Raw genomic sequence first — 15,544 nt, forward strand, 5'->3', positions numbered from 1 at the left:
ATTGTATTCTGAACAGTTATCTGACATACTTTAGTACTGAGCCAAGGAACGAGTGGGTGGATCAGGCTAAAAATAGAAACTCATAGAGCTAAGACCTGAGCAGGTCAGCTCATGAACTTGGAGGTCTCTCATTCATAAAGTTGCTATAAGTCAAAGTCGACTTGATAGCAAATAACAATGACATAACCTGTTGTATTTCGGTTTGCCACTAGATGTTGCCATTTAGCCAAATTCACTCAAATTATATAACAATGTGTCCTGTTTAATGCTGCTATACAGGAAGCTTTGCATTCCACTCCACAGGTTTATCAGCAGCTATTGTTGTAGCATAGCTTTAGGGAACTTTAATTCAGATTAATTCTCACAGAATTCACTAGAACATATTCAGTCATGTTTACAATTGCAGTTGATGGGTATTTATTCCAAAGGTGGACAAATACTACAGGCACTACTTGCAACAAAAGGTACTACTTGCAACATGATGTGAAAAGACCAACACTTATATAACAATACAACTTGTACTATAAATGAATGGAATGTTAAACAACAACTGCCTCTGGGGTATTTACAAATATATAATTAAGACATCAAATATAAAGGCCAATATCAGAAATACGTCAATCAGAAGAGAGGAGTACCTTCATTCCTTCTTCCCAACTAATCCATAGATCACCCCGAGTCAAAAAACAGGCCACAGCATGTCTGGCCAAATGGTGGATCCAGCCCTCCTGACGCAATTGGGTCATGATAGCATCAATCCAAGGGAATCCTGTTCTGCCTTCTGCCCATTTTGCTAAAGCTTCAGGATTCCTGTCCCATGGAATCTGCACACATATGGGATTGCCTTCCATTTTATCAAACCGTGGATTGTTAGTGGCTGCTGTGTAAAAGAATTCACGCCACAATAACTGGCCATAGAGAGAAAGAGGAGGAGAGCTGTTCTTTTTTACCTGAAAAATCAAAACACATAGACAATTTGACTTAAAAATACTTAAACATATTTTTTCTTTTAAAGTATTTGACAGCTCAAGGTGGCCAATTCATACCTTTTTATATAAGTCTGTTAACTTGAAATAAAAGAGGCGGCAGGACAAGCAGCCAAAACGTAGATAGGGACTAAGTCCTGTTGGACTTGCAAGAAGAGAATTGGCATTCATTCGTGGCCGTTCAAAGTTTGCTACCCAAGCCTTAAAACGAAAAAAGAGAAAGGTTTATCTTTGTTTCTATTTTGTGTGTATATCTTAATATCACTTTAAATACATTTAAGGGAAATAAAAATAATATTCCTAGTAAACCATTTGTAAGTTTTGTTGCTTTCTTTGGCTAAATCCCAGGAATCAGCTTACACAATGGGGTTTCCCCTTCCTCTTTAAACCTATTTGCATTTGATCCCCTAATGATTGGCATGAAGCCCCCCCCCCCCCTTTCCCTCTTGAAGAAGGCTAGCCAAATTCTTTCCTATAGCAGAATGGTATAATAAAATAGAATCCACAAAACCTACTATCAAGATTTCAGGCTAACAAACCTATTCAAATATCCATGGCAGGATAAATGTGGACACAAAGCATGTGGAGAATTGGAAAAATAAAGTCTCTTCTACATGTAGATTATCACAATGATCCAGAACTCTGAGAAATCATGGCTCTGAATCATGTGGAGGATGCACATAGAGAAGACACTGCCCTCTTCTGACTGTCATTTTCCACAGGATAAGTACAATGAGGGACAGAATGTAGCTACAGCCAACTCCCTTTCCCACCTGTCCAAATTAGTGCTATTCTGAACACCCTGACAGGTCTGTTTTTTCCTTACAGTTTGCATTTTATATGCAAAATCATTTTATGCAACAGTTGATACAAATGATAAGGCTTTCAAAACTATTATCATTATTAAAAATGTTAGACCTTGAAACACGATAAAAGAGGTTATTAGTTTATACTATAACTTCAAGGGATCTTTATTACAATGACAGCAAAGCTATTTCCGTACACATCCAACTTTGCTTAATGAATATCCAGGACAGCAAAGTTCAGAAACATACCTTTCTTTCTAAGTGTCTTTCTAATCTTGTAAGAGCTTCTGTTTCTCCACCTGGCCAAACAGCAGAAGGTAATCCATCTGTATCAAAACCTGCAGAGAAAAAGAATTATAGCTCCAGTTGTCAAGTGTCAGGAATGTAATTTGCCCAGGTGGAAAAATGTTTGTTGACATCTTCACACTAAGAATCAAGGGTATCATGGAGCAAGGAAGGTCCAACTACTACAATTAAAACTATAAGTCCTAGGTGGTGCTCAAAACGTGTATGTTCCCTGAATGCCATTATTTCTTCAAAGCATGTAGTTTTCCCTTCCCACCTCTATCTCCACCTATGCATCCCAAAGCTCAGTTGAACTGTCATGAGCTGCCTACTTTCTTGCATGACAGCTTCACTTCTTCCTTAATTTTTCTTTTTTTTATTTATTCATCTGTGTGGGTGAAAAACTACCTTTCTGATGGAAGCATGAATCTGGGGGAAGTTCCTCGAGGAAAGTGTTTGGCTGGTGCCATGGTTACTGATGTGAGAAATGAGAAAGTTCTTGCTCTGTCTTCCTACAAGGGTATGCTACTTACCGTACATACTAAAGTATAAGCTGACCCGAATATAAGCTGGGGCACCTAATTTTACCACAAAAAACTAGGAAAACTTATTGAACCGGGTATAAGCCGAGGGTAGGAAATGCAGCAGCTACTGGTAAATTTCAAAATAAAAATAGATACCAATAAAATTACATTAATTGAGGCATCAGTAGGTTAAATGTTTGTGAATATTTACCATATTTCAAAGAAAAACAGTAAACTAGTTCTATAAGTGGAAAAATAGGGTCAACAAAAACAATATGGTATCAACAATAACTCAATAATAATAATAATAATAATAATAATAATAATAATAATAATAATAATAATAATAATAATAACTTCATTTGTATCCCGCCCTATCTCCCCATGGGGACTCAGACTGGCTTCCAACATAGTAAAACATTCAATGCCTATATAAACAATACAGAGTTAGATATAGATCTATAATTATATATATACTAATTTCACACATGCATTTCCCCCTGAAATGTTTGCAAATCCTCTCTATATATATGTCCATTTTCCCCCTGCGATATTTGCAAGCCCTATTTATCTATGTTTATATCTATCTAGACATCTCTATGTATGTATGTGTGTGTGTGTGTGCATTTCCCCGTAATATTTGCTAGCCCTATATTCATATATATCTATTTAGAAATCACTCTATATATAGACAATTATATCTATTTAGATATATATGTTCATATATATCTATTTAGACATCACTCTATATATAGATACTTATATCTATATATCTATATAGGATTTGCAGGGACTTGCAAACATGTGAGGGGAAAATTTATATATAAAATTAATATATTTCTAGAGAGAAAATCTATATATTATTTACAAGCTTTGGGGCATGCATTTGCCCAAGGACAAAATGCAAGCAAAGCCCGCTTAAAAAAAACTTTGGCCTCTTTTCACCTCCCCTTTCCCACCTTTTTTGCCTCTCCTTTTTTTGAACTCTAAGAGTAACCAGAAAGGGGTTTTTAAAACCTCCCCCCTCCCAAAAAAACCCTACCCCATTTTTGTTTTCTTAGGAATAAAAAGAAATACACATCTTCTGTTGCATAGGTAGGGCTTTATTTTCTTTTGTAAACAGATATGGGGAAGGAGTGGAATAGATATTGCTTCTTCCCCACCAGAAAGTAAACCCACTCAAGTTGACCAAGAAGTTGAAAGGAAAAAAGGGATATCCCTAGTTCAGGAAATTGAGTGGGCTTGAAAGAAAGCCATACAAACAAGGAAATAAAATATATCTCCTTCCCCCCCCTTTTGATTCAAACGGTTCTTGCAATAATAATAATAATAACAACAATAATAAATCCTGAAAATTTGCAAGAGTCTCTCTTCTTCTTTCCCTTCCACGCATACAATCTTTTTCTTCTTCCTGACTTGCAAAGGCTTCTCTCACTTACTCTCCTTTTCCCTTTTGAAAACATTTCCTTCTTGTCTCTCTCTGTCTTAAAAAATAAGATAACTCCAGCCTAGGAGAGGAAGTGGAAGAGGGAGGTTTCGGAAAAGAAACCTTTTCCGTGGCCTCCAGGCTCTGTTGCTGGCTTGACCTTGATCCCATTATAAGCCAAGGGAAGCTTTTTCAGCCGAAAAAAGGTATTAAAAACTCGGCTTATATGGTAATCGGTTTTTTGGTTCTAGGATATCTGAAGCACAGTAGTGCCGAAAAGGAAAACTGAAACCAGTTAAATAGTCTAGACTAGAACATGTTGCTCACCTGTAACCATGGTTTTTTGAGGGGTTTTCCATGAACTCAATTGAGAGCCTCTGCAACTGTGCAATGCATTATTTGTAATAGCTTTTAGATCTAGTATGCAAGTGTTCCAGTAGTAGCCCCTCCACTGCTATCGGCATAGTATAAGCACTCAAAACCCTCATTTCCCTGGAGGCCAAAACAGCAGCCAAGGAGTGATGGAGAGCAAGACACTTAGATAATAGAGGGTTGGTATTGTCAGAGATCACAAAAAACACTCAAAGAAAACTATTACAAGTAAGCAAACTTTTTTTTAATGTGACAAGAATGCACCAAGCACTCCTCCATCGATACTTGTAAACTGTAATACAAGGGGTTTCTTTGAAGTCTTGTATTCATGGTCAAACCACATCTCTATGTTTCGTCTTATGAGTGGGTGCGGAGGAGATGGTGGCATGAACATTTCTTAACAGCATATTTTGCACAACTCTTGGTAGGGCTAAATTGTTAAGGTGACTTAACTGAGATAAGCTCACTGCGGAGTAAGGAGTCTCAGTATGAACTGAGAAAAGCTAATTTTTTGCTCCTTTTACACCAACATCTAATATGAGCCTGCTCTGATGCCCTGGACACCAGATCAGGCCCATATGGAGTTCTCCCTGAGACTCCCTCAGCTGCCTCAGAGGTGGGAGGGAGTCCCTGCTGCCCAGCCATGCCAAACATGATTTGGGGCCACTGGGTAGTCACTCTAGGAGTCCCCCCCACGTCCCTTGTATCATGGTGAGCCCCAGTTGCTCGGTACTATGCCTAATAAGGATAATGCTGGTGAGCCGATAAAGAAGGGAATGCAATTTCCAGCTTCTCGGCAGGGCGTTTGACTGGATGGCCCATGAGGTCTCTTCCAACTCTATGATTCTAAAAACAAGAGAGCCCCCTCCTCAAGCCTCTCCCTTGTTCTTCAGCGCATGAGAGTTATGTGTCACGTTAGCACCAGGAAGAAAGTAGGTGCTGTGTCATGGCTGAGGACTATGTTGACATGGATGGGGGAGACATAGAGGACTGCTATCCTGTGTCCCCGGACTGTCTGAGGCTGAGGAACAAGAGATGGCAGGCAAGACAGTTGCAGTCAGTTCCAGTTGGGAACCAACCTAACAGTTTTGACAGCCCCTAAGTCGGGTGAAAGCCTGAATCCTGGTACAGGATTTGGGCTTTTCTCCTGATTTAGGTTAACTTAGCATAGGCTAACCTAGATCAGTTCCCCAATTAAGTAAACCTGGATCAGCCCTGTGCAGAGTATAACTGCTACAAGGCTGATCCAAACCTACATTTACATAGGTGGCTAGTGTAGATGCATCCTTTGTTAATTTGCCTGCTAAGACCATCTGATTTAGATAATCCTGGAAAATTAAAAACTTCACATTTTGCACCAAAAAAAACTTAATTCTGCACAAAATTGAGTACATGAAGCTTTTTTATACAGGACCAGACTATTAATTTGAAATAGTGCTTAATTTATTAGATTCTTAAGGTGCCTTCTGGCAGTTGACAAGAAAATGTTGTTGGAGGAAGCTCACTGCCCAAATGACATCATCTAGCTGAGGCTATACAATGGAGGGTGTGGGCAGATGAGTGGCACGTAGAAGAATTGTCAGTGCTATATTCTTGTATAAAAGATGTAACTTTTTTCCATTTTATACAATGAATCATGTTTAATCTCTTTCTTTACCTAGTTCTTCCAGCGATGGAACACCATACTTCTCATCATGGTCATCAGAAACTGGAGTGGTACACTTTGACATTACTTCCGCAGTGATGGTTTCTACGGGTATCTCCAGTGGTTCCATTCTACTTATTAAAGTCTGGAATCTCTTATAAGTAAGAGGTGGCTGTCCTCCATTTAATTCTATAATCCTAGATACAGAGAAACCAAAATTTAATTTGTTTTAAATATATATGTTTAAATTGCAATTGTACCTGTAATATGAGATGATATCCACATTATAATATAATTATCTTAATCAAATTTCTCAGAAAACATAAAGCATAAATGGTACAACAACTGCAGTTCTGGTCAGGTGTAAAAACATCAAGTATCCAAGTCAGAACTACCCAGGCTATAGTATATGTGATTTGTATGTATAGTTGTTAAAGTTGAATAGGAAAGAAAACTGTCAGGAAGAAATTGGACTCATTTTAAAAGTGGTGATGGAAAAGATCCCCATCGATATTCTGGATACTAAAAAAGGGCAAATGAGTGGGTCCTAGAGCAAATATGAACCTAGCTTATACATTGGACTGTAGGCAGATTTCTGTTAGAATTTGAATGAATTCTGTGTCTACTTCCTGAAATAGCTTGATTAATGTGCTATCTGTTCTTGTTACTTATTTCTCTTTTGAAAGCATTTTCCACTTAGCATTCTACAATTTTGAGTTCATCTTCAAATAGCTTTTGCTTGAAGGCATCTGTCATAATTTCTTTTCTATTATATAGTTCTTCAGTGTAGTAATTCCATCCACTCTTTATTTTGTCCTGATCATGTTATGTGTTCCCCTTTTAGTCACAAAGAAAGCAAGCCTTTCTTTCTTTTTGGGTACAGTTTCTTTTTTAAATTCTTCCCTGACAATATCCCTAGTTTCAGTCTTCTTCCATTTCCATCAGACTTAGTAGTGCAAATCTGTTCATTGTATGTTTTTAAAATGCTATAGGGATGTCCAGGTAGTATTTTGGCACTAAAATGTATTTTAGTGTATTTCTTTAGCTTTACTCTAATGTTTAGTATTAGCAGTTCATAATCTATGCCACAATCTAGATGAATATTGTTTTTGCAGAGGCAATAAAGCTTCTCCATGTCCTGTTTCCAATTATATAGTTTATCTGATTTCTATTTTGGTCATTTCCCTATTCTGACACACATTTATCTTCAATTGTTTAAAGAAAAAGCTATCAGAAATGGAATTGTTAAAACTGACTGGTATATGATCCATTCATTGAACTACTAAATTATTCTATGGAACGATGCAGTTTTACACATGGGAAAGTTTTCATGGAAAAATATATGAATGGAAAACTTTGCTTTGTAGAATATTTTCTGGTTCACATCATTACTATTTTTTGTGTAATACATAAAGCCCAACAGTGAACACATCATTTTCTCCTTTTCCCTTACAAAACTAGCAACTTACTTGTCTAGCTCATATAGAGTGTGTGAAATTCGTACAATGACCTCCACTCCTGCTTCACTAGCCAACTTTTTAATTGCTGCATCTCTTTCTTTCCCAAATGGCTCAGAATCATATTCAATAGAAAGTTTTGTGATGTTCCATTCCTGTAGTTTTGAGAAAGAATACAACTTTTTAAAAAGGTAGTTGCTCAGGGTCATGGAGAAAAAGAATAACAAACCTTTACAATTAATCTATAAAAGTGATCAACTGTATTAAGTAGCAAAGCGAGGGCTCCATGACTTTTATATTTCTGCAACTGGAGTCAGTTGCCCACAATAAATCTCTTCATGAATGCCAAAGTATGTGTAATATCTAATAAAATAAGTAGCTCATTTTCTCTTAAGAGTTGAAGCTAAAGCTTTACAAGAACCAAAAAATGCCTTCAAAATAAATGTCTGATCAAACTATGGCCTCAGGGATTTTGCAACCACACCTCTGATTTTCCCTTTCAAGTTGCTCCTAGAAAAGAGGAACTGAACAAATACATGGATTCAGGAAATATATTTGACAAGTATTAAGGAAAATGGAATAAAAATAGAATTCTACAACTTTTCCTTTCATTATATCTATGCAGGAACCTATCAGCCGGGATTTCATAACGCATTTTTATTCACCAGAGAACAAGTTAATGAGATCATGATAAAAAGTGGGTTTTTTTTTTCTTTTAAAAATATACTTTTTTGAACATATTCTTTTACATATTCTTTGGCTTGAAAGGTCTTTGTGAATCAGAGTTCACAGCTTCATAGACAGAATCCAAAGCAAAGAACAAAAAGAAGGGGGAAAGGAAAAAGAATAAACAAAATATATGGTAAGCATGCTAGAGACATACTGAAATCAATTAAATTAGATGTGACTGATCATAAGCAGGATTTATGCTGGATTTAGCCTAGTATGTGGGTTTAATATATAATGCATATAATAAACAAAATATATAGAAGTTAAATTGAAGTTATTTGATTAGAAAAGTTTTCTTGTAATTCTCAAAGTTAAGGAATGTAGTGTGCATAATATTTTTCAAATTATTGTAATGTTGAAGAAATTGAAGACCACATATCTGGAGGAAATGATCTATTAGCATGCATTTCAAATCATCAATACTATTATTGAACATACATTACCCAAACTAAAAACCTTTGAAGTCAATGTCTGCTCCAAAGTTCTCCAAATCAAATGGGAACACATTTATATCAGTATAACATGTTCTTTCCATAATAAATATCCTTTCACATGTGCAGGTTTTGCTTTTGTGGATATTATTATTCACAGATTGGGTGAATATGTTTGCTCTAGGAATCTTTGATTCCCCAATGTGATTCTATGGTCAACTTCTAGCGGAAGTTGACCATAGATTTGCACTGAAGGGCTTAGAGAATATTAGAGAAAAAGCTACTCTAGGCATTTGTAGGCCCTCCACCATAATTCTATGATTTACTTCCGCAGGAAATCAACCACAGAGGCCTAAAAATCCTAGAGATGTATTTTCTCAGGATAAAAAAACATAGTTTTTTATTTGCGGTTTTCCCACTTTCACAGATGATCTGTTCCCCACCCCAGTAAATAATGGAGGGATCATTGCATACAAGATATATCACTGAGAGGCAAAAATGAAGTATATTGTAATGAAACCATTAAGGAAACATCAGAAATTACCTTAAAGAGCCTAGGAAACACATCTGCAGGCTGTCCTCGAATGACAAATAATCGAGAATTTAACTTCCGCAAGTTTGCATCCAAATCTTCAAGACACTGAAGCAGAAACCTATAGGAAAATGATGGAAAAGATTAACTGTAAAGCTTGCCTCAAGTTCAATTTGGTGACAAACGTTCAATGATAACAAGTATGATGGTAGTGAAGATTTTATTTTATGAATAAATGTAATGAACACTCCAGAACTTTCACTGCATTTTTCCTAAGTGCTCATACATTGAGCACAATCATTACTAATGCTCACATCCACTGTCAAAGGTTGAACAATAATGCTAGCACAGATGCAAGTCTAGAATTTAAGGTCAACACATCGCTAGAGTATGTAACTTGGGACAATAAAACATAGTGCAGCTATTTCAACTTCTTTGAAAGGAAGCTCATTAAATACAAATTGTCCTGATAGTTAAAGTGAGCAAAACAAGACATTAATATCTAGATGTAAGTCAGCTCCTGAAAATACATCTTTTCAGTAATCAATAAGGTATCTTGTCTAATATTAAATCAGATTTCACACTAAGGTGTCTTCATTGGATTTATATCCCACCCTTCTCCATAAAGTGATACTCAAGTCATTTGATACATATGCCAAACATTAACAACCAAAACTCTCAATAATATAATTTTATCTAAAGCTATTTTAATAATAATAATAAATTGTATTGATTAGCCCTTAGGCCATATCACAATGCCAAACCAAACAACAAGGCTTGGTACCCTGTTTTCCCGAAAATAAGACAGTGTCTTATATTAGTTTTTGCTCCCAAAGATGCGCTAGGTCTTATTTTCAGGGCATGCCTTATTTTTCCATGAAGAATTCACATTTATTGTTTAACAAAAAAAAATGAACATTTATTATATACTGTACAGTAGTTGTCATCACAAACCAGCATAACCAAACTGTGAATCCTATCAATAATTTCTTGTTACTACCATTATTTCCATGTACAATAATCTATGGTACGTACATTTATTGATCCTGTATGTTCTGGTGTTCTGTTTGGCACATGTCAAAGACAAACAAAAACTTTGCTAGGTCTTACTTTCAGTGGAGGCCTTATATTTAGCAATTCAGCAAAACCTTTACTAAGTCTTATTTTCAGGGGATGTCTTATTTTCGGGGAAACAGGGTAGGACTTGATTACACTCTATATAGAAATTTAAAATAAGACACTTATAACAATACTGTAAATAAATATGATAAAACTGACTATATACATCATCATATTTCCTAAAACCATTTTAACATGGCCATACAGCCCGGAAAATGCACAACAACTCAACTCAGAAACAAGTTTCTGCATGATTCAACTTTTTGTAGAGGTAATGGTTAATCTCCTTTGCTACACCAGCCTACTAGGTGTGTGTCACTCAAGTGCAAGGAGTCTGTACAAGCCTACTGTACTTTTAATACCAGACAGATTAGAATAGTACACATACTGGTTTGTATCAGACAAGCACAAAAATCTAGAAATCTAGAAGGATTATAAAAACCATTTCAAACAGAAATAAAATTGTTGCCCCAGGTTTGACCAAATATCACCCACATTTGGCAATTTGTTAAAATCCTACAGAAACACTGTTTGTTTCAATAAGTCTATCTAGTTATGCACAATTTAAAGTCGAACACCCCTGATATAAGTAGCAGCATACATGTTTGAAATTTTCCTTCCAAGAACCTAACAGAATCTGTATTCTCAGAATGAAATGCTTTTACTATCCCCATTCATTTGCAGGCTTCTATGATCCCAAACATTTGTTTCTAGGAGTTGTGTACCTATGGTGTGTCATGCCTTGCAGGGTAATGCAGACAGTTAAGAGAAATTAGCAGACCTTCCCATTTATTATATAAACAGAGGAGCAACACAAAATCCAAGCCATACCTGAAGAAATTACTATAACTGTTTGATGAATAACAAGTGTTTACAAATAATTTTGTATCCTCTATTTTTCTATTTATCAGGAACAGTCCATCTTACACAGCTGCTGGGAAAAGCCAGGAAGTTGCAGACTGTCTAAGAGCCTTGAACAGTCCTTGAACTCTGGGAACAAGCACATCTACTGCTACCTGGTCCTGGTTGCCAGGTAACACATTTTAGAAAGGAACATTATCTCTGAAGGCTACTTTTTAAGAATATCACCTGAAGTTTCCCCTCTAGCTAAACAACAGTTTAGAACAAGGGATTGGACATCTAATACCTTTGCCACAGTCTTTTAAAATGAACGAAAACAGATTTTTTTTTCAGCCACATTGAAAACTTTCTTATTCAGATAAAAAGATGAGCTATAAAATCATAAATGAATAATGGAGTAAAACCATAGTTATAACTAGGATGTCAGCATGCATCATCATCTTCCAGCAGTCTTAGCGGTATCAGATGACAGGGACATACCATTCAAAATTCAGAAGAACATTTCTACCATTCTGTAAACACATTCTTCTCATACATTTGTACTTGTTGTTCACAGCGCAGATTGCACATAAAATACTTTTCCTGAGGATCTCACCGAAAAGAACAATAGATTTTCTCTGAAACTATTTGAAAACTTAAGACGTTTAGGCTTCTCCATAAATCATCTTGCAAACCAGTGATCTAAGCAGTTCACATTCAGATGTTTTTACATGTCTTTCTTTTTATTTTTTCCTATTCTACAATATTTGGCACAATTGACATCTTAGGCTACCTAAACCAGAGGCAATTACTAACACCTGCATAAGATAAGTTGTTCTTGTACATCAAGTAAATCAACCCTTATTTTCTTCAGCCACTCAAAATAAAGGTTATCTTAATATAAACATCTATTTGTCAAATTATGTATTTAACTTTTTAAAGGAAAGACGTTCACTGTTAACTACCATATACACTAAAAATAAAAAGAAGATTTTAATACTAAATCAATGATGTAAGAAGAACCCAAAGATTTCAGTAAATTCAGAGAATATGGATTATCTTGGTAATATCAGTCCTGTTACTCAAAACCGCTATGTACTTGCGGAACTCTTAAGCTGATTAAGCTCAGACAGGATTTAAATGTTTTGCTCATTTTACAGCATCTAATAGCTACACACGCTTTTCATCAAAGTAGGTTCAGGTGTTTTGTTACATTAGTTCTAGTCTTCTGATAACATACAGAATAAAACTACGGGTTTTTATGAGATACCATTTATTCTAAGCATAGACAGCTTCATTTACCTTAATGCAACAAAGGAGATGCAAGATAGGCAAAGGATAATTTTATAGTAATGACACTTGGCTGGCTACATTTTACAATTATGAGAATTGTACTGAAAGTAGTGCCCATGTGCCATATTCTCTGAAACTATTGATCCAGATGTGATGCTTTTTGTCAGGACCCAGGCTGCAGAGCACCAATAACCATACACAGAGGCCAAAATCTATCTAATATCTTTATTAAAGGAATATATAAAGTCAATAAAAACAAGTGTAGAATATAGTTCAGAAGTAGACCTTTCAGGAAAGGTCAAATATAGTCCAGGAAAACAATGTCCAATATGAGATATTAAAGTCCAAAGTTGTAATCCAATAACCGAAACACACACTTTGCCAAGCAAAGTGAGGGGAAATAACAAGGTCCTTTAGTCCATGGAACTTGATGCAAGGCTGGAGAGCCAACTGGATTCTTGGCAAATAAAGCTTGATTCAAGGCAACAAGAAACGAGGAACAAGAACAGGGTCCATGGCGAATCCGTGGCGAGGTCCGGGGAACAAGGCAGGGCTGGGACGAGAGCAAGGTCCTGGAAACTGGAGTAGCGTAGTCCACACACAATCTACTCCCGAAGTTGACGAATTGACTCCGCAAGGAATCCTAGTGGCCAAAGGCCTATATAGGATCTTGTTTTCCCGCCAGAGAACACCTTCTCTGGGGAACAAGAAACGAAACCTATTCAGTGTCCAGATGCAGGACTCCTTAAACTTTCCCAAGGGAAGCAGCCTTAATCATCTAATTGTCTGGCAGCGATCCTGGCACTCCTGCGAGTCGCCTCCCGAGAGCTTCTATCTTGATTATAATAAAGGCGGCGAGAAAAAGGGGGAGATTTCTGCCCAAGGCTTGTTTGGCTGACTTCTGGAGGGCAAACATCCTGCAGGTGCAAGGGCTCCAATTCTGGCTGAAACGGTGGGAAACCCAAGTTTTCCTCTTCATCTGTTACAACAGTACTAGGAACGGGACTACATGGCCCATGAGTCATCACACTTTTACACCACCAGATATAGTAATTCTTGCTGCATGACCGACAACTTCTGCATTTATGACTGTTGCATTGATATGAAGATATGAAGTAGAAACAAGGAGCAGTCATTGAGTTCTTGATCAAAGAAGGATGTACTGTTGAGGACATCCTGAGAAGGCTCAGAAACATGAATGTTGAGCAAGAATTGATGAAAGTAATGTGCAAAGATGGATAACAAGGTTTAAACAAGGCACAACCTGTGTTGAAGACCAACAATGTAGTGAAGGCCATCAACAGTTGGATAGCATAGAGGAGGAGGCTTGGTTTTTGTCTTGTCGTCTGTACTCCTGTTAAGAAGGTTTCACCTCACTTTCTACCCCTGTGATAATTGGATTTTGAAAAATATGGCTTTCTATGGAAACAAAAATTGGTGATAAAGCTTCAGTGGAGATACCTTTTCCCCATGCTAATTCTTTTAGGATTGAATTTCCCTTCCTATAGATGAATTTCTCTCACACCCCACTTCTTAACTATGAGTTGTTTGTAACTCGGGGATTGCCAGTATTCACTCTGGTCACAGAAAAGTATGTGCGAAGTGGGTTCCTCGTTAATCAACTGATAATTTGAAAGAGAAAAGACAGCACGGATTTGAAGTTCATGAGGACACCTTTTTCAGGAATGCTTGCACTGATTATGAGGCCTGGGCATATTTTATGACCCAGAGACAAGAATCAGTCCATGGACTGTTAGCATTTCACCTTCACTAGGCCAAAGAAATTTAAAAGCATTTAACACAGAAGATTATGGTGAATATATCTGGGATGATAAGGGTATGAGGTGATTTTGCTTGATTTCCTCGAGTATGGGACAACAATGAACAGTAACCGCTACATCACATCACTCCAGAAACATTAAAAAGCCATTTTTAAGAAAAGACCATAGAAAGAGCTGAATGGCAGTTACACCATGTTAATGCATGACTCCACATTTCCTTGCCTCTTGAACAAATGGGATGGTCGGTGGTGCCACATCCACTGTACAACTTCAATCTGGAATCCTCAGTTTTTCACTTGTGTAGTCAAATGAAAGAAAGCCTTCTGGGATTGCACTTCAATGATGTAGGTGAAGTGAAAGACCAGAGTAAAGTGTGCCCAAAAGAATTTTTCCAAAGAGGATTTCATGAATGTGTTCAAAGGTGATGAAACTTTATCAACATTGATAGAGACTATTTTAAATAATACCATGTTGTAGACAAATAATTACTTTACCCATGTATGTAGTTGCATATTTCTCATGGTGATAATAAAGTAGTTATGACCTGATAGCCATTACGTACAACTCGTTGTACATGAAGTCTGATTCAGTGGAACAATAAATGATCATCTACAGAAAATGAGCATCCCACTCTTTGCAACTAATGTGTGGAAAACTTGTCTTTGATATTGAGCAAATTGCAATTTCCAGTTATATTCAAATACAGAAAATTGTTCTAAACTCTTAATACAAAATTGTTCTAAACACTTAAGAATTAAAATGAAACATAATGATGTGTCTTGTCTAACCCATGGCAAAGGATGCTAATTTCGGCAGTCTGCTAGTATTATTTTGCTATGCAGGCTTCATTACAAACAGTTTACATAATTAAACCTCTAGTTTGAGCCAAGAGTTACAATTTCTGAACAATCATGTCATGTGACAAAACTGAAATTACTACAATTTCAGAAACAAACCAAAGACGGCAATAGCTGTTCAAGCATTGCTATCCTCTTTCAATCTAGATTCTACACATTTTCAACCTTGCTGCTTTGTCCATTCATTCAATATTTACAAAGAAAACCAGCAATTACAATGCTTCTGGAGAACCCCACTCAACTACACGGAAAGGTAAGATACAATAATAAGTCTTCTTCTTCTGTTACGTAACAAATTTGTTAACACATATATGTTTTGTTTACATAGAGAATGGAGTGTGTATATGCAGTGACAGATAAATAGTGTTAGTTGTGTGAAGTCCTGATTAAAGTCTATGAAAAGCATGTGATGGCTGAGTAAATCACCATTCCTCAGCTTCAGCTACTTCTGTCAGTCATAG

The 15,544-nt window shown here is 36.6% G+C and overlaps 1 protein-coding gene across 2 annotated transcripts in view; it reads right to left on the reverse strand.

The window, feature by feature from the left end:
- The window catches only part of cry1 (cryptochrome circadian regulator 1), a 38,553-nt gene that overhangs the window by 9,233 nt on the left and 13,776 nt on the right, over positions 1 to 15,544 (reverse strand). For both annotated transcript variants that reach the window (XM_003220922.4, XM_008110601.3), the window contains exons 2-7: positions 9,206 to 9,314; positions 7,514 to 7,656; positions 6,057 to 6,241; positions 2,042 to 2,130; positions 1,047 to 1,187; positions 639 to 950 (exon numbers count right to left, since the gene is read on the reverse strand). In XM_003220922.4, the coding sequence (XP_003220970.1) occupies positions 639 to 950; positions 1,047 to 1,187; positions 2,042 to 2,130; positions 6,057 to 6,241; positions 7,514 to 7,656; positions 9,206 to 9,314 (979 nt within the window). The remainder of the gene's footprint in view (positions 1 to 638; positions 951 to 1,046; positions 1,188 to 2,041; positions 2,131 to 6,056; positions 6,242 to 7,513; positions 7,657 to 9,205; positions 9,315 to 15,544) is intronic.

Source organism: Anolis carolinensis, chromosome 5 (genome assembly GCF_035594765.1).
Source record: "Anolis carolinensis isolate JA03-04 chromosome 5, rAnoCar3.1.pri, whole genome shotgun sequence".
In the NCBI taxonomy this organism is placed as follows: Eukaryota; Metazoa; Chordata; class Lepidosauria; order Squamata; family Dactyloidae; genus Anolis; species Anolis carolinensis.